The 20377-nt window shown below is 38.0% G+C and overlaps 1 protein-coding gene across 1 annotated transcript in view; it reads right to left on the bottom strand.

The window, feature by feature from the left end:
* Positions 1-20377, bottom strand: part of LOC109106743 (ankyrin repeat domain-containing protein 50-like) — a 176528-nt gene that overhangs the window by 13687 nt on the left and 142464 nt on the right. The window contains exon 3 of the mRNA XM_042738718.1: positions 4850-5073. Within this exon, the coding sequence (XP_042594652.1) occupies positions 4850-5073 (224 nt within the window). The remainder of the gene's footprint in view (positions 1-4849; positions 5074-20377) is intronic.

Here is a 20377-nt window from a genome sequence, read left to right as displayed (position 1 = left end):
GTGACGTGACATTCAGCCAAGTATGGTGACCCATACTCAGAATTCGTGCTCTGCATTTAACCCATCCGAAGTGCAGCACACACAGAGCAGTGAACACACCACACACACTGTGAAACACACACCCGAGCAGGGGGGCAGCCATTTATGCTGCGGCGCCCGGGGAGCAGTTGGGGGTTGATGCCTTGCTCAAGGGCCACCTAAGTCATGGTATTGAAGGTGGAGAGAGAACTGTACATGCACTCCCCCCACCCACAATTCCTGCCGGCCCGAGACTCGAACTCACAACCCTTCGATTGGGAGTCCGACTCTCTAACCATTAGGACCCACTAAGTCATGGTATTGAAGGATTAGGCCAACCTGTTCAATTTCTCATTAATGCAATTATCTAATCAACCAATCACATGGCAGGTTGCTTCAATGCAGTGTGGTGTTTAAGTGGGGTCCTGGTCAAGACAATCCCCTGAAACTCCAAACTGAATGTCAGAATGGGGAAGAAAGGTGATTTAAGCAATTTTGAGCGTGGCATGGTTTTTGGTGCCAGACGGGCCGGTCTGAGTATTTAACAATCTGCTCAGTTACTGGGATTTTTACGCACAACCATTTCTAGGGTTTACAAAGAATGGTGTGAAAAGGGAAAAACATCCAGTATGTGGCAGTCCCTGTGGGTGAAAATGCCTTTGTTGATGCTAGAGGTCCAGAGGAGAATGGTGCCGACTGATTCAAGCTGATAGAAGAGCAACTTTGACTGAAATAACCACTCGTTACAACCGAGGTATGCAGCAAAGCATTTGTGAAGCCACAACACGCACAACCTTGAGGCGGATGGGCTACAACAGCGGAAGACCCCACCGGGTACCACTCATCTCCACTACAGATAGGAAAAAGAGGCTACAATTTGCACGAGCTCCACCAAAATTGGACAGTTGAAGACTGGGAAAATGTTTGCCTGGTCTGATGAGTCTCGATTTCTGTTGAGACATTCAGATGGTAGAGTCAGAATTTGGCGTAAACAGAATGAGAACATGGATCCATCATGCCTTGTTTACCACTGTGCAGGCTGGTGGTGGTGGTGTAATGGTGTGGGGGATGTTTTTCCTTGGCACACTTTAGGCCCTTAGTGCCAATTGGGCATCGTTTGAATGCCACGGCCTACCTGAGCATTGTTTCTGACCATGTCCATCCCATTATGACCACCATGTACCCATCCTCTGATGGTTACTTCCAGCAGGATAATGCACCATGTCACAAAGCTCGAATCCTTTCAAATTGGTTTCTTGAACATGACAATGAGTTTCACTGTACATCACCAGATCTCAATCCAATAGAGCATCTTTTGGGATGTGGTGGAACGGGAGCTTCGTGCCCTGGATGTCATCCCACAAATCTCCATCAACTGCAAGATGCTATCCTATCAATATGGACCAACATTTCTAAAGAATGCTTTCAGCACCTTGTTGAATCAATGCCACGTAGAATTAAGGCAGTTCTGAAGGCGAAAGGGGGTCAAACACAGTATTAGTATGGTGTTCTTAATAATCCTTTAGGTGAGTGTGTACACACAGCAGTACCAATAACAGCTGATATAAAACTGAGCAGCACTCATCATCATATTAGAATGATTTCTGAAGATCATGTGACACTGAAGACTGGAGTAATGATGCTGAAAATACAGCTGCGCATCACAGAAATAAATTACACTTTAACAGAGATTCACACAGAAAACAGCTATTTTAAATTCTTCAGATTTAAGAAAGAAAAAAAACTTTGAAAATAAAAATCATAAAAGTTGTTTATTTTCAGGTGTAAAATAGACTTTAAATAACAGTTTTCCAATGTGACTCTGCTGAACATCACTGTATGTGTGTTTGCGCTTCGTCACTGTGATTTGTGTGTGAAAAGCTGAAAAATGCTAGTTGTGATTGCATTTTAAATAGCAGAACGATGTCATTCACTCATCAAATCGCGCAGCGTGATGAAGCGTCTGAAGTGATAACACTCTGTGTGCATATTAGCTTCTGATCCGGTATTGAAATTTGTATTAAGAACAACTAATTCCATTGGTTTTTTTAGCTTAAATTAGATGTTGCTATTGTGCTAACCACACTTCAAACTCGTTTTCACCGGCAGCAGAGCGACACATGACAGTTCTGCACTGTTTACCACAGATTAGCCTTTGACCCCTGAGCCCCCGTCACCATGGGAACGGCACAGAGGTCACAGAGATCGGCCCCTCACACCCAAACAGCGCTAACGGTCAAACGCATTAATGAATAGTCGTGTGTGCGGGTGAATCTGACATCTGACCCGACTCACAGAACACAGAAGCTGTCTCAATCAGACTCTGAATACTGTGAAGAAGATCATAAACTGACTCTTACATTTATTCCTTAAAGAAGCTCAACGCAACTGAATGCTTTCAGAAACACTGTGAAAATCTCTGTATGAAGTTAAAACAGCTGTTTTCTGTGTGAATCTCTGTTAAAGTGTAATGTATTTCTGTGATTGTGCAGCTGTATTTTCAGCATCATTACTCTATTCTTCAGTGTCACATGATCTTCAGAAATCATTCTAATATGGATGATCTGCTGCTCAAGAAACATTTCTGATTATTATCAATGTTGAAAACAGTTGTGCTGCACAGTATTTTTTTTGTGGAAATTGTGATACATTTTATTTTTCAGGATTCACAGATGAATAGAAAGTTCAAAAGAACAGCATTTATTTGAAGTAGAAATCTTTTTTTTTCAGGACACACAGATGAATAGAAAGTTCAAAAGAACAGCATTTATTTGAAGTAGAAATCTTTTAAAATAAAAGTAACTGAAATCATACAGGACGAGTCATGATTTTATCTATCAGCATCTGATCATTGCTGTATTTGCCCGTGATGTTACTAGCTAATATTACATTTGCCACCAGCAGCCTTTCATTAGCAGACAATGAAGTAATGAGTACAATCAGAGCAGGAGAGTGTTATTCAGAATGTAAACAGAATGGATGTCGATGTCGTGTTGACTTTAGAGCAGGTGTTTATAATCTGCGGTTAAATGCATCTGATTGTAATGCTGGACACGAACCACCTTTGGGATTTCAGTTGATCTTTTGGTCTAAGGTCAGTGTTTACTACTCACGGATGTTTACTGTGAGCCACCACACACACACACACACACACACACACACACACACACACACACACACACACACACACACACACACACACACAATTTCTTCTCAATCCAGCTGTGATGTCATCAGAAACACAACACAAACAATCGCCAATTGACTGCCCAACTGAACAATTCAACACTAATATCAGCTTGTGGTTTGCAAAAATAATGAACACATGGCAGATGAAATACAGAGAGAGAAGCTCATATTTTCAGGTGTTTTATAAAAAAAAAAAAAAAGAAAAAAACTGCAACTTTTGAAAGTCAAATCCACAGTGAAGAAAAGAGCATTTATTAAAACTAAACTGTACAGTAAAAATGTCTCATCCAAAAACACATTTACACGTCAGTAGCACAGATTCAAATGTCTCAATGGCCACGTACACACTTGGGCTCTGCAATGGATGCTCTGCACCCCCGTGAATGGGTGCCGCCAAACAGCTGATAAAACATCACAATAATCCACAAGTAATCCACAGCACTCCAGTCCATCAGTTCACATCTGGAGAAGACAAAAGCTGAAACAAACAAGCTGTATTGTGATGTTTTTATCAGCTGTTTGGACTCTCATTCTGACGGCACGGCCCCATTCACTGCAGAGCATCCATTGCTGAGACACTGATGCAGTGCTACATTTCTACAAACCTGATGAAGAAACAAACTCATCCTGATCTTGAATGACCTGAGGGTGAGGACAGTTTCAACACAATTTTCATATTTGGGTCAACCATTCATTTAAATTACATATTTCAGTGGTGCAAGAAAATCACAGGGAAAAATGAATAAATGTTGACTCATTCCTGCTGGCAGATATTGTTAGGAAAAAAACTAGCAAACCAGAACAAGCTCAAAATCCAAATGCAAATAAGACCAAAAATACCACAACCCGCACCTTCCCACTTTAATAACTTCATATTCTGGAACGCTTTATGAGCAAAGCCCAATCAACAAGCCAAAAGATGCTCATAATAAGTGCCAATGTAAACTCAATCAAGACTGTTTTGGTGCAAGACATATTGAGAAAGTGTTTGTTTTTGTAGTGCCATGCCAGATTCAACAGTTCTTTTCATGGAAAAATAACTTGAAATCCAAGTTAAAATATATTTTTTAAAAACTAAAAACGTATACAATGTTTGAGATTAATTTCACATAAAAAAAGAAAGAAAGAAAGAATAGAGTGGTACTAAAATGAATAAAAAGCAAAGGGTTTGTAGAAATGTCAGAGAAAATCACACAACAGATTTAACAAACTCTGTCAATGAGGTGTTTTCTTTCAGACTGAATCTGTACGGCCAAATCAAACAGCCGCGTTTATCTGTCCTCACATAACACACACGCTCGCTGTCTCTCTGCTCATTAGAAATATTCACACATCTGCTGCTGATTTCCTGCTGCAGGCCTGAGAAAAACTCATCCAGCCTGATCTCCACTGACTCACACACACAAACACACACAACGCCTTTACTTTCTAGCACTGGGACACATTTATGTTTTCAAATCAACATTAGTCCTAAAATAGAAACCAATTATGTAACATAATTCATTTTTTATGCAAAGTAACACAATAACAGACTCCCTGATGCACCGCACACACACACACTCTCTCAATCTCAAGGTCTGTAATGTGATCTGGTGCGTGATGTAAATGCAGGAAATAATCAGGTGGAGGTAGAGATGGTCACCTGTGAAGAGTTTGGTGATGTGTTTGTTTCTGCCGGCGTGCCGAGCAGATGAGCAGAAGCCAGGGCGGGAAGAGCTCGTGATCGGGCGGCCAGCAGCAGCTCGGCGATGTTTGCTGACCTCTGATCTCTGTCTCCGGTCAAAACAGCCCTCGTCCACTGAGTCCACCAGCACAAACAGAGCCTGAGACGGAGCCTTACAGCCCAGCAGCGGCAGCAACACACACCTGCAGCAACACACACACACATACAGATGGATATAGCATCTTTTAAAACAAAACATGGTCAGATTCAGCAAGTTATTTGCTAGTGATTCAAAAAAAAAAAACCGGTTTTATTATTTTCCCCAAAATTTTGTATTTTCCATTTATTTTTTTTATTGATTGATTGACTGCCATATCAGCTGCAATAGCGATACTCATGGCAAAATTAATAGTATGTCAGTTTTAAAAGACAATTATCATTACAACGTCATTTAAATAAATTGTTACAATAATTAAAAAAGAAAAGAAATACAAAAATATAACATATTCAAAATAATAACAAGAATAGCAATATGAACAATTATACAGAATCTAGCTTAAATTTTATGCATAATAAAAATGTGAGTGATTTATGTTTTTAATAATCAAAAGTATATGAATTAATTTAATTTATAAAACAACTGAATTATTTTATTTTAAAATTTAACTATAATACAGCCCTAGAGCTAAATTAGTTTTTTGTCGTTGTTTTTTTTTTCAGAAAGTGGATACCGTTTTGTGATTTAATACAAATGTATTATCAAAAAAAAAAAAAAAAAAAAAAAAAAAAAAAAAAATGGTGACACACAGATTTCCCTTTTAAAATGTGATCAAATTGAACAATTCTTTCATGTTTTTGGCAAAAAAAGATCTGTACAACAGACCTTAACTGTTTAAAAATCAGAAGAAAACTTTTTTAGTTAAAACTGTATTATTACATTTTTAATAATATAACTAATCAAATTATTATTGTTGTTTCAGTACATTCTACTGTGCAACAGTAACTTTCTGTCACAATTTCTTCATGTTAAAACCAAACTTTTTTTTTTTTCGGACTCGGGCTGTAGTGAAGATCTCTGATGATAGTTTTTTGATGAAATGCTGATGAAATTGATTCAGAGCACTCTGTAGATGAAGTTCATGAGTTCATGTTTTGGCACAATTTTTTTGTATAAATCAAAGAATCCTGATTTCGAATAGAAATATTACCAAACATTAGAATAAGACATTTTGACAATATGCCAGTGATAACAGTAAAGAGAAAAGAATGATCCAACCGTATGTCGGCACATGTAATTAACCCCCTCACGTTTGACGTGCTTTGTGAAGGACTGTGAGTGGAATATATATCACTAGCCGTCATTCACACAGAAAGTGCTTTTGTGCTGACAAGATGCGATGCGGGCCGTGGATTGGAATAAGAAAAAAACGCAAGAAGATGGGAGCTGAACTTCATTTAACTTGAGCGCTGTGTTTTTATAATGCCGTTTCATGCATGATCCGCTGCAAGAGACGCGAGCGCAACAGTCAAACACGTCCATGTTTACATAGAAAAACATTGAGCAATCTAATAAAAAACCTGTAAAGAACTACTACTGTACGTCTGATATTTCATGTATGCATCATGGTCACAGACTGAAAGCTGCTGTTCATTGTTTTTACAGAACATTTATAGTTTTAATAGTCTACTGGTGTTATACCTTCAGTTATGAACTACCTTGACGTTTGAGAATTTTTTCAAACAAGCATTTTCCTTGTATTATTTCTGAACATATAATATGTATAAGACAATTCTGTACAATTTAGTTGTAGTTCATCTCTGTCTGTCCACTTATTTCTCTTGTTTGTTTTCTGTCATTATATCAGTTAAATGGACTCGATTAGATGGAGTCACTGCTATCTGATCCCTACAGAAGACTGACATGAGGTTTTGTTTTGTTTTTAAATCTGATATTTGTACAGTAAAATCATGACTAATGTGCACATGTGTGTCTCATCATCATCTCACTGCTCCATTACTGTAATACTGTATCTGACCGAACACACAGATGAGTCTGAATGTGTCAGTTCACAGAGTCTCATTCGGCCCACTTCACACAACACACACATTAACAGAGCGACGCTCAGACACAAAGTGTGTTTTGTGCACATGTGTGGGCGCATGGCCTGAAATCTCCCAGCATGCACTAGAGCAGAGAAAACACAGCAGATAGTCAGGTAGCAGTCAAAATCAGAAACAACAGAGACATGATTCATTTAACTGCAGCAGTGACACACGTCGCTGAATAGTACTTACACCACATCGTGAACTATTTCTCCTTAATACCACCAAACTACACATTTATTTTAGCTTGTTGTCAAGGCAACATTTCTCATTTTCATAAAATGTAACTACATTATTGTCCAGCTCTAATCTGTTACATGCAACTACTAAGGCATGGGAGATAATAAAATAGTATAAAACATTAACATCACAACCTTCTGTAAAGCTGTTACAAACTGCATTGTGAAAAGTGCTAGGAAATAAAATCGCCTAAAAGTCAATTTAGTAGAACCAGGAAACTCTAGAGAAAAGTGAACCAGGCTCTCATCTGTGCCGCATCATTTACCAATGCCTGCGTAAAAAGACACTGAGTTAACTTACCCTGATATTCAAACCAGCAAACCAACATCACAATGTTCATGTATCATAATCAATTACATCATTGTTCTGTGGAAATGCAGGCTGAGAGGGCGTTCACAGATTCCCAGCTCAGAGAGAGAGAGAGAGACTGTCTCGCTCGTCTAAAGTGGTCTGAACCATCGACTACAAACCTGCTGCTGATCATCTCTCAGAGAACGACAGAGACGGACTGAGCTCCACCCTGTTCTCCTTCATTAGTCCCTACACCACACCACCAGCCCCCTATAAACCCTGACTGTACTGGAACAATTCTGCTTTAGATGAATGTTCAGTCCACACTGACAAAACACTCACATAACACAGGGCTTCCATTTGCACAAATTATAATTTATATATCTGAAAACAGTTCTTGACACGTTAAGATGTTTGAAGATGTCCCCGGAATGACTGGTCAGTGGTGAAAGCTCTTAAACCTGCCTGCGGTAAAACACGGACCCCATCGATGGGCTTCAGTTTACCATCACATTGGTGCATTTCCTGCCACAACAACACCACATCCTCATCTGAGGTCTGGAAGATCATGGCTACACACAAAACCCTGTGAATCAACACGAGCTGCACCCAACCTGACCTCAAACAGCACACAAACACATTCTGTTTTAATTACAACAAAAACCTTTTTAAACACTTTTTTCAGTAATTACAACCCCACTGCACACCTGAAGTTATTCTGTCAACTTTCAACATTTATGACTTCCTCCCACTGTCCTTCACTTTTATATTCTTTACAGATCTCTACACATTACTGACTTTTTTTAAAGAAACTGATACTCTTTTCAGTAAGTACGCAATAAATTGATCAAAAGCAAAGACATTTATAATGTTACAAAAGAGGTTCTATTGCAAACAAATGCTGTTTTTTGAACTTTCTGTTCATCTGTGAATCCTGAAAAATAAAATGCATGATGGTTTCCACAAAAATATTGCGCAGCACGACTGTGTTCAACATTGATAATAATCAGAAATGTTTCTTGAGCAGCAAATCATCATATTAGAATGATTTCTGAAGATCATGTGACACCTGAAGACTGGAGTAATGATGCTGAAAATACAGCTTTGATCACAGAAATAATTACACTTTAACAGATATTCACAGAGAAAACACTTATTTTAAATTGTAAACTGTTGAACAGTAGAAAGAACTGATACTGAATGAACCAGATCTTTTGACACAAACATACAGCTCTTACAATCATCTACAGATCTTCCCTCAAATTCAGCAGAACTGCAGAGTTCATGTGTGGAGACCTTCACTCGAGGTCACGTCAACACACACACACACACACACACACACACACACACACACCACTGATTTCTGCGAAGCAGGGTGAATCCGAGTGAATGAGTTTCATCTGCGCACACTAAAGCACGTGTGATGCTCGTGGTGTTTCAGCGTCTGCTCTCTCTTTGATCTCCAGAGCTGCTGAGAGCACTCTAGTATTCAACCTTTTCATTTGAAACATACACAGAGAAGTCAAGTCTTCACTACAACTGCCAAAATTAAAACATTTGGTTTAACGTTAACAAATTATGACAGAAAAATATTACTATTTATAATTTTAAAATATGTATATTTATGTCAAAACAGCACAACAGGATAAATATTTGCACTAATAAATACTTTCACCAGATGATTAATCACAGTTTTCACACAAGATTTGTTTATTTATGCAAATATGACAATATCTAAATTAAATATGCACTCATTTGCACAACAAAAAATATGAACTTTGGATAAAACCAGGCTCACAGAGTTGAAAGTTTTCCACTTTTTTTGGAAAAATTTTGATTACTCTTTTTATTTCACAGTAAATACTGTAAGAAAAAATACTTTATATTTACATCAATTTATTAAATTTTTAACAAAAAAGTTATTTTTAGGGCCCTATAAAATCTGAACTGTTTTGGAGGTTTTTATGTAATTTTTATCATAACACTCTACTTTTGTAGTAACCAGAAGTTCAGTGTCTTGATCTGATGGTACAGTAGTTCATTAATTAAGCCTTAAAGCGCAGAGCTGTAACCACTACACCACCTCACCTGAAGCTGTAAGTGAAAGATCTACTCCTCTGAATGCCAAACGAATGCTGCTCACCTCTTGAACGTCTCCGCTGGGTTTCTTTCAATCTCTCCCGGCTGCAGTGCGCTCTGGGACCGCCGGCTCTCTCTCACTTTCCTCCTCGTATTCCGGCACGAGTCCTGACCGGCGTAATCTGAGACACCAGTCCCGCGGACTAAGCCGCTCACACGCACAGTGTGTCCGAGTCCTCGGCCCGGCAGAAGTTGGAAGCCCAGGCAGTGCTGGTGAAGGCCTCGGTGGACGCCGTTGAACCGAACTGGGGCCACAGTAACTCTGTACACAGAGCTGTCTTTTCCCACTGCCTGGACCGCCGACCAGCAGGACCCCCCAGGAGCCGCCCTTCCCCGCCCCGCTGACAGGGTTGAGCGGCTCTGTGGTTCCCGCTGCCGCTGAGGTTTGCTGTTTTCCTGTTTTTCTCCTGAATCAGTGCTGGATCTTGTGGAAGACCCACTCGCGGCAGTATAAGCGTTTGCCCTGCAGCAGGCTGGGTCTGGGCCATGATCTGTGTCCTGCGGGTCAAGAGGGGCGCTCAGAGATGTTTACTGTGCATGCTCAAACCCTGAGAGGGGCATCCTGCGTAGACACCCGTGCATCATCACGATGAGTCGATGAGTGACCGTTCCTCCCTTCGACGAACACAGAGGACCAGTGGACTGAAGAACTGGACCTTGAAAGTTGATGGGGTTAAAGCCTCACAACCTACACAGCGAGGTCCTCCATCAAATCCATCCGTGTCTCTGAGACCACAGTGTTGTCATCATGCAGCTTTAACGGACTGATGAAACACCCTGAAAACAAACAACACAGGCACCATTTTACTTTGTAGCACACGTTATAATGAACGATCATCTCAAACATGGCACTAGCAATGCAACGGTCCATGGTTCAGTTCCCAGGGAATGCATGAACTGGTCAAAAGCATACATCGAATGCCAGACAAAAGCACTGGACAATTGCATAAATGCAGTTGAAACACATTTGTCTTCATAATTATTCATCCACATTTAATAACTTGATCCACCTCTGAAAGTTTTATTAATGTCTTTAAAAATGTTCGATTTGAAATTATACTCTGATGCCCCAAAACCTCTGCTGTGCAGCACTTTTATTTGATTATAAATTCGAAATAGATAGCATTTTATAAACAATCAGCAAGGACTCTTGTTGCTCAAACATGGCACTAGCAATGCAACGGTCATGGGTTCAATGAGCTGGGAAGGAATGGGTTCGAATCGATCATATGCATACACTGAATGCAATGTACGTCACTTTGGATAAAGCATCAGCCAAATGCATAAATGCAAAAGATTAATGAAAAAACATGTTCTTCAAAAATCCTTCATAATAAACTTGCTTCATCTCAGAAATTCCTCAACCCTTCCTAAATTATCAGCAATATAATAAATCAATATAAATATATCATATAAAATATCAGCAATGTAAATAAAAATATATATCAGCAAAATAGATTGTAAACACAGGGTCATGCTGACTTTCATACCCGTGCAAAAACACTCAGTGGGTGCCGACCACCTCTACTGTAATTCTACAGTATCATAGGTTCTCTTCGTTTGGGAGTGAAATATACATGCAGCAAGCACTTTGGCCAAACATTCAAAGAGCAACAAACCACTAAACGTATGCAAAATACTGAGCCAAGTGCGAGGAGAAACACAAACACTCAATAAGTTGCAGGAGAATCAAGCGTCCAAGCAGCTGGTGAGTCAGCAGCATTTTTGGGAATCTTAGGAAAGACTCGGAATAAAGCTACATTTGCCGTCCTAAAATGTGTGGTGGATTGACAATGATTGATACTTTGACGCCAAAAAATATTGGCGATTGAACTTTATGTCCCAAAAAATTTATGGTCATTGACAATTAAACTTTTACAGCCTAATAATATTAGTCATTGACAATAGATCTTACGACGCCCCAAAAATATTGTTGATTCATAAATGATGCCCCAAAAATATTGGTGATTGACAACAGATCTTATAATGCCCCAAAAAATGATACCCCAAAATATTGTTGACTGACAATGATAACTTGATGACCCAAAAAGGCAATGGATGACAATGGATCCTGCGATGCCCCCAAAATTTTGATGATTGACTATGGATCTTTTGATACCCCCAAACGTTATTGATTCACAAATGATGCACCAAAAATATTGGTGATTCACTATAGCCCAAAAAAAAGCTGATTAGGTTTTGACACACAGCCAGAGTTTCCTGATGGAAAAACGTCAATTCATGGCTGTCGACAAATAATAAAACAAAGCCTGAACACCGCAACTACTGGTGAAAAACCACGGTAACGTTCAATTAATATGGGATTTCTATAAATCAGAGTTTGACAGGAACTTTTAAAATCTGTCAGGTATCTTCACTCTCTTTCTGATGACAGTAGTTGCTAATGCTAATGAGTTACCAGAGTTTTACAGTGGTAAGAATCACTGTAGTCACTATAGTTCTTAACGGAAACTTTGTGAGCCGGAATATATCTGAGCGCTCTTTAAACGCCCACCAGAACGAACCCGTTCAAACACCCACCAGAACGCCACAAAAACAACGTACCTACAGGAACGGGTGACAAAGACTCTGAACACACACACACACACACACACACACACACACACACACACACACACACACACACACACACACACACACACACACAACACGGGTTTCCCGGTTTTCCTTTCATTAGAAATTCATCTTCAAATTCAAAAACATTTATTTGAATCGTGACGGTTATTTAACGGCTATTTAAACGGTTATTTAACGGCTATTCTTACTAAAACATCCCGTTTACTCTGAGAGCGAGCGACGCGACAACACCAGAACGCTCCTGCTGTCGGTGCCGCAAGCGTTGCGTTGATCATAATGGGATCGTTCCAGTTTGTCGCGTCGCGTCACTCGCGTCAGACGCGGCGACTCTGAGAGGAACTTCAGCGGAACGCTGTAAATATCTGACAAATATCTCACCTCCAGCGCGTCTGTTCTCTCAGATATCATATCGCGTCCACAGAGAATCACTCTTGTGACGGTTTTCTGTCGTTATTCCCAATCCCGAATCTTCCGTTCACATTTTCCACTCCGGTTGTGTGTCGGTTTGTTCTGTGGAGCTCCTCCCGCAGACCGACGCTCGCCGAATCCGAGGCTCCGCCCATCGAGCATGACGCAAAGACGCATGCGCAGAGGATGATGGGAGATGTAGTTCTGCCATACGTATACAAATGAAAGAAAGAAAAAGAAGAACGTACATAAACATACATAAAGTAAGGTTATAAAATAAATAAAAAAAATCAACAATAATATTATTTGTGCTACAAACCAGAAAGACATAAATGATGTTTACTGACATTCAGTGTTGGGGAAAGTTACTTTTAAAAGATACTTTAAAAAAAAATGTAAGTAATTACGTCACTTTGTTACTTTTTATGGAAAGTAACGAGTTATGTTACTTTTTGCGTTACTTTTTAAATCTGGGCTGGGCTTGCTTGTTTGTTTTTTATGTAAAAAGTACCATACCAAACGTGAAATGAATGTTTCTGCATTATATGAAACCCAAACATGAAACCCAGCCAGGTTTTGTAATCTTGAAATAATATTGTATTCACAATAAGACATTTTTACGTTCATAGAATGTTAAAAATAAATGTTCAAATAACATTGTAAAGTTAGTAGAACATCGTGAGAATCCTTTTGTAAATAACCTTAGAATCATTACAAGAAAACTGGACATTTCAAACATAATATAATAATATGAAACATCTCAAAACATTTCTCAGCATATTTTTATAAGCTAAATGTGTTACCTGTGAATGTATAGTACATACTAGAATCCCAACTAGCAAGCAGTGTTCTCATAACTCTGGCTAACGTTCTAGCAACGTTCTCTCAAAGTTATTAACAAACATTCTTGCAGTAACGTTCATTCGAAATAATCTGGGGTGTGTTTCCCAAATGGGCACAAGTTCCACAGCCCTGGTCTTTAATAACGGTCTGAAAATGTTAGCACAAAAAACATTAACATTTTATTTCTGAAATGTTTTATTTGGAACTTCATTTAATTTTTTTTTTTTTTTTTTAGAGAACATTTGAAAGTAATGTTTCCATAATGTTTACAAAATTCTAAAATGGAATGTTACTTTAACACTTGTTCACAGAACATTCAGAAATAATGAGAATGTTAGCAAAACGTTCCTAGAACATATTTGTCTTAGCTAATATAGTGTATTTGTTGTCGTGATCCTCGGATGGTTTGTGTTTTTCATTTTTCAAGCTTGTGTTAAAATCACAGTGACAAAAAATCACATCCGATGCTTGTGAGAAACAAAAAAGGCATGAGTGTGATGTGAATGAGAGACAAATAATAAATAAATAATCGCATGTAAATGAAGGACAATCACCAATCAGGTAAAGCAGAAGATGAAGAGAGGAATAATCAGTCAATCAGAGGCCGAAGACTCGTCTGAAGCACACAGTTTCTCTCCCTGTCCTGTGACGGGTTTGTGTCATCACTCTGACCTCCGAAGTGTAAGGGTCAAAGGTTAACGGTGTTCTGACCTCTCATCTCCGTCCTGTCACCAGCACTGCAAACTGAGCAGATGATGATTAAACAGTTTTGAATAACTGCAGTAATATCTCCAGATGAACTCTTACTGGACTGAAGCAGCTCAGCTTTACTTGATTCTCCATCAATCATGTTTTAGAGTCTCAAATCTGATCCTCAGGATCTTTTGAGGAGTGTTTGTTTCCAGAAGCTTTACTTTCACTGTTCCTCAGTGGAGGAATGATCTTCACAAGCCTCGCAGAACATCTCACATCTTCTGAGGAGCCTTTATTTCTTCATCTCTCAATCACTGCATTATATGTTTGGATCATTTACATCTCATCTCACTGACACACATTACTGCAGATATAGAGCATAGACTCATATTTAGATTTAGTATCTGTCCTGCTGTTATAAAGATCTAATTGATTTACATCACAAGCAGCAGAATTACATCATATAAATATCAGAATCTGCCATATTTTAGCTCAGTTTGAGTCTCTGAATAAAACTGAGATGCTTTTTTTAATATTCTCAATATATCAGATTAAATGAGCCAGAAAAGCCTGATGGATTAAATACTCAACAAAAAACACATATGCAAAGATTCAATAAACTTTTCCATTTCAAAAAATTAGATTTTTCTGACTGTTATATCATTTGGGTGATCAAATGTCTAGTTTTATTTCTCGAGGAATTTCATAAGGAGCATTTGTAAGCTGTGAGTTTGCGTACAGTATGTTTGTGTTGAATGCAGGTACATGAAGCCCCAGACGTGTGTGTGGAGTGTGTGGAGTGTAAGTGTGTGCTGAGTCTTATCAGCAGCATGTGGCTCTTTCACTCTGTTTTGACTGCGGCGCTTCAGATTGTATCAGTGTGGAGACAGAACGCTTGAGCTCCTCTAACACGGTTTCTCTCCCTGCATCACACCTGACACTGTTCCCCTCACGTATAACAGCTCGGGTCACCTAACATCCAAACCTCTCACAGTCTCACTTAGTAATTTGATCTTGTTTTTAAGCTGTTTAGAGTCTAATTCAAAGACACAGATCAAGAAATAGAATTTGCAACATATTGAGAGTTTCTCTGTATTTGATCTGTAGATCCTCTGCTGCTCAAAGGTCTTTTCAATACGCGAGTCCAGCAAATATGAACATTATTATGCAAGTGTAAAGTTATTCTGCATGTATTCTTCCACACCTGCTCTCCAGCATTCACACAAAGTGGCTAACATTTTCAGAACATTCTGGCAATGTTCTCTCAAAGTCAGTGCTTGAAGTGGGCTGGAGTATTCTATACTATATGAAGTATTCAATACTTCGGTATTTTAGTTTTTAGAGTACCGGACCTTTTTCGTGCACATGCACCAGCACTTCTGACACTTCTGTTGCCGATACTCAGTGTCTGGGTGATTATGACACCATATAAATCAATCACACTACCTGGAGAGGTCATTGTGCTTATTTGTATTAAAAAATGTTTTTTTAATTCTTAATTGATTGCAGCTCAAAGTTATGAAAATGGAATGTTTATGGAATGTTCTTATAGTGTCAATATTTTAAATATTTTTTCATATCCTTGAGAGCAAACATTCTGAGATCAACATTCTCAAAATTACTTTATTGGAATATTCTGAGAAATGTTTTTGTAACCTTTAAATACTGTTCTAATCACAACAAGAACTGGATGAGTAAAAATTAAAATAACATATTTTGGGGAGAAATAAAGTTAGTAGAATGTTGTAAGAAATTAAAAAGAAAAAAAAACATTAAAGAAATAACGTTATAATCATGAGAAGAAAGCTGGGCATTTTAACAATCTTAGAATATTAAAAATAAACATTTAGGGGAAAAATTAAGTTATTAGAATGTTCTAAGAAATGCTTATGTAATCTTTAAATAATGTTATATCATGACAAGAAAACAGGGCATTTCAATGTTTTAGAAATATTTTAAAACAATGTTCCCACAACATTTTTATGAACTAAATTTGTTCAGTACAATTAATAAAAATGTTTGTTTATCTATAAATAGTGAAATGGTTTTCTTCTAAAAACTTTTGGCTGGATTTTTGTCTGATGTGTTTTTAAATGTTACAATTTGTTTCAAAACATTCGAAAATAACATTCCCATAATGCTAATGCAAAATTATAACATTTAATGTTTCCTTCTGTATGACCAAGAAAAAACATTTTAAAAACATTTCAAAATGTTTCAGAGAACATTCAGAAATAAAGTTTTCATAGCTTTATGGGAACATTAGAAAACATAAGCTCAAAAACACAGACTTATGGGAGTGTCTCACACGTCTGACCAAATCTATCAGTGAACTGTCTGCGCAGACTTTTTAAAACACATTAGTGTGAATCACCTTTTAAAAGGCTGCAGAGGAAACACATCAAATCATCGTTGTGTTGTAATTCTATTAACTGGAAGGATAATACAATCACTGCAGCAGTAATGGAGACCAGTGTCTCTCCGTCTGTCTGTCCACAGAGATGGGTTAAATAACGAGTGTGTGTGTGTGTGTGTGTGTGTGTGTGTGTGTGTGTGTGTGTGTGTGTCTGCCCAATCACTGAACGACCAACAGCAGCCATCTCATCCGTTACACTGTAAAAACTTATACTGCATCCCAGTTTGCTTACTTATATTATATGATCTAAAAGTAGGCTATGTACTCTTTTTGTGCAGAAAGTTAAGATGCTTGGGAGTGTGTAGCAGAAGACTTTTACTAAAATTAAAACTGTGCTCTGACGAACAGTCAATCATGTCACCCTCTCATGGTTAACATCCTCATATCCACCTTGTTTTTAACATAAGAGTGAACATTTATCACTTCCTAACAGAGAAACGCTCTCCGTCACAACTTTTACTAATGTTTTTTTTTTAGAAGTTATAAAAGGTTAGGACAAAATGTTACAAAGTAAAGCACTAAAGAACATTCTTATACTGTAACTTTATTAATATTTGAAATGTTCTTATAACATTGAAAGAAACATTGTAGAGCATATGATTTATTATTCTACATGATTTATTTGTACTTGATGATTGTTCTAATAAGAGTTTTGAAAACCTTTGGAAACATATACACCCATTTCATGTTGATTCCTCAAAAAGATTAAGTTGTTCCAACTAATAATAATATCTAATTCATTTCAAATTAACTTCACATAAAATTATATTTCTTATTCATATTTCTTAAGATTCTGTAAGATTTCTTGGCATTTGCGCAGTACTCTTCAGCCAGTGCTAACCACAATACTAGCCGACCTAAAAGAAACCCGTTCAATTATCAAACACAACACTAAACACATGGATAATTTGTTGTTAGTGTGTTAGTGTACTGATGTCTTGTTGTTTTTTGTTTATTCTTCTTGATATCTTAAAGGGTTCTGAAACTTCTTGCCAAAGGACTGCGGCTGAAAATTGGCACATTCACAGAAATGAAAGAGTCAGCACAAATTCTGTCAGGAAGACTCCAATGCTACATCATTCATTCATACTAACAGGTCTGACCAATCACTGCTTGACACCTGGACTTTCATTTTTTCGCAGTTGATGTCACCGATGTTCCCCTCCATCCTCCCCACCACCAGGTCGGCCCTGTCCATCATGGGGGGTAGGCTCCGCCCCTGTCTTCATCTTCAGGCAGGGTCAGCCAAATCCTGTGCCTACGCCAAAAGTCTTTCTGATAGAAATGTTGATGAATGTGTGTTGTCCTGATAAATAAATAAATTTAGTCCAGTTCATGCGAGATTCAGTTCCGCTCCTATTAAAAAAAGTTATATTTCTTCCTGCTCCTGCCAGCAATGTTTTGTTTCCATTCCCGCTAAATGTTTCTTCTCATCATCTGTTATACAGGTGGTGGTTTTGGCAGATTACAGGGTTTCTTCTGACCCCTTTCTTCTGTTGCATTTGGTAAAAAGATACAGTGCTTGAGTTTGTGCGGCGCGGAGGGAGGTGGGAGGAATGACCCGAAGACTGCTGCAAAATACAATAAATACCTAAAAATATAATAAAAATGACTCAATGTATTTATGTTTTAAAGGGTAGGCTCACAGAATGGTATTCTTCTATTACGCAAGCATTAAACCCTTTGGAATGAGGATTTGTGAAAGATGAGTGGATTTTCTCTGAACCACTTTAACCAAAACCAAAAAAACTGAAGAAAACAAGCAATTCTCTGTCTCTTTCAGTGCACTTATCTATCTCTCTTTCATCTCTCTTTAATCTCCAGGTGTTACTGTCTCACCTGTTGAGCTCTTATTTATGTGGTGTGTTTGTGTGTGTGTGTGTGTGTGTGTGTGTGTGTGTGTGTGTGTGTTGTGTTTGTGAGTGTGTGTTTGTTTGTGTGTGTGTTTGTTTGTGTGTGTGTGTGTCTGTGTGTGTGTGTGTGTGTGTGTGTGTGTGTGTGTGTGTGTGTGTGTGTGTGTGTGTGTGTGTGTGTGTGTGTTTGTGTGTGTGACTCACTGTTAGCAAAGGTGACCAGTGGCAGAAAAGAGCTGCCTTTACTGTAAAATAATGAGACACAAATAGAGGTGCTCAGCTGCTTAACCAGGTGACCATTAAACACTCTGACTCACAAAAAAAACACACACTCACATACACACAGCTGCTTTCTCACCTCAAACACACCTCCATCAGAGGAAACAATAAGCAAGTATTCCTGTCAGCTCAAACAAGGCACTAGCAATGCTGAATACAATAAGTCACTTTGGATAAAAGCGTCTGCCAAATGCATAAATATAATATAAAATGTAACAATCAGCCTCTTTTGATGAGTTACACTCACACATTCACTCTGAAAAATTGAGTTCTTTGTCTACAAAGAACTCAATGTGTCAGATGTATTTAACTTGTATAAATAAAAATAAAATAATTGTTCAGTAAAATGCATTAAGAAAATTTCATGCCAACTTTAAACAAGCATTAAAGCATCCCAAACAACTACAACAGCCTTAAAACACAACGTGAAGATGTTTGAGCCTCACAGTAAACACATTCACATTTGTTTCTGTTTAATATAATATTTGGTCTCAGCCGCATCATATGAAAACTGTCAGCTGAAGATGCCATTAGATCAGAAATACTCATCTGAAGAGAATAAAGCAGCACAGAGAACCAGAAACCACACAATCTCTGGAGTTACACAGGGATGATATTTTTACACACGGTCATGTTAAAACTCGTCTGATTGTCAGCAAAATGAAAGAGCACCACGGGACACACACATCGGGTCAGAACACTTACTATACACAGTGTGGACAGTCAAACATTAAAATCAGACTCCAACTGGACACACAAATAATCTGATCTAGACTGACAATCTGAACAAGGCACTAGTGTAAAGTTTTGCAGAAAACATTGAGCAAACTGGATCATGTGTGAAAACAGATGAAATGTGTTTACATTTTTGAGAATTTAGAGTTTGGGAAATTGGTCCAAATTAATCAGTTAAAGTGTGTTAATATTCAAGTAAAACTGTAACTCAAATTATTAACAAACTGTAACCTAAAAATAAAAAAGACTTCTGAGGTTAACAGCTTAATGTACGACAGTAAAAACAGCGGCTTGTGACGCCGGAAGACAGAAGAACACAAAACACTGTAAAGGGCTGGAGCTCCATAAGTTGAATAATGAAAATTATTTATTAAAATGTGTGATCATTTAAACTGAAAAGTCATTTTGTAATAATAATAATTGTGACATTACAATAAAAATTAAAAGACTGATTTCAATCAACATTGACAGAGAAAGCACAGAAACACATGTTCACTCAGCAGGACTCACACACACTGATCTTACTGTCTATATGAGGATTTATTACACACATTTATTCTGATTCATGTTATTTCACTGACAGAAGTTCAGCTGCAGTATTAATGTGATGAAGAGAAAAGAAGAGACTCTATAACATCTCACTTTTACTGATTCATCATGCAGCTCAAATATGGAGACAGATTAGTCTCAAATATAATTCACGCAAAAAACACGATTCACACATGCGTAAACAATTTCACATGCATGAAACCTAATTCACGTACACACAAAAAAATTCACGTGCGTGAAAAAAAAAAATATATTCACAAAAGCAATTCAAATGCGCAAAATAAAATTATATATTCATAAAATACATTTCACAAATGCAAAACTCAATTCGTAGATATACAACTGTGCACAAAAACCTTT

Source organism: Cyprinus carpio, chromosome B14 (genome assembly GCF_018340385.1).
Source record: "Cyprinus carpio isolate SPL01 chromosome B14, ASM1834038v1, whole genome shotgun sequence".
Taxonomy (NCBI): domain Eukaryota; kingdom Metazoa; phylum Chordata; class Actinopteri; order Cypriniformes; family Cyprinidae; genus Cyprinus; species Cyprinus carpio.
Note: the sequence above shows the minus strand (reverse complement) of the source record. Positions and strands in the feature narration are given on the sequence as shown.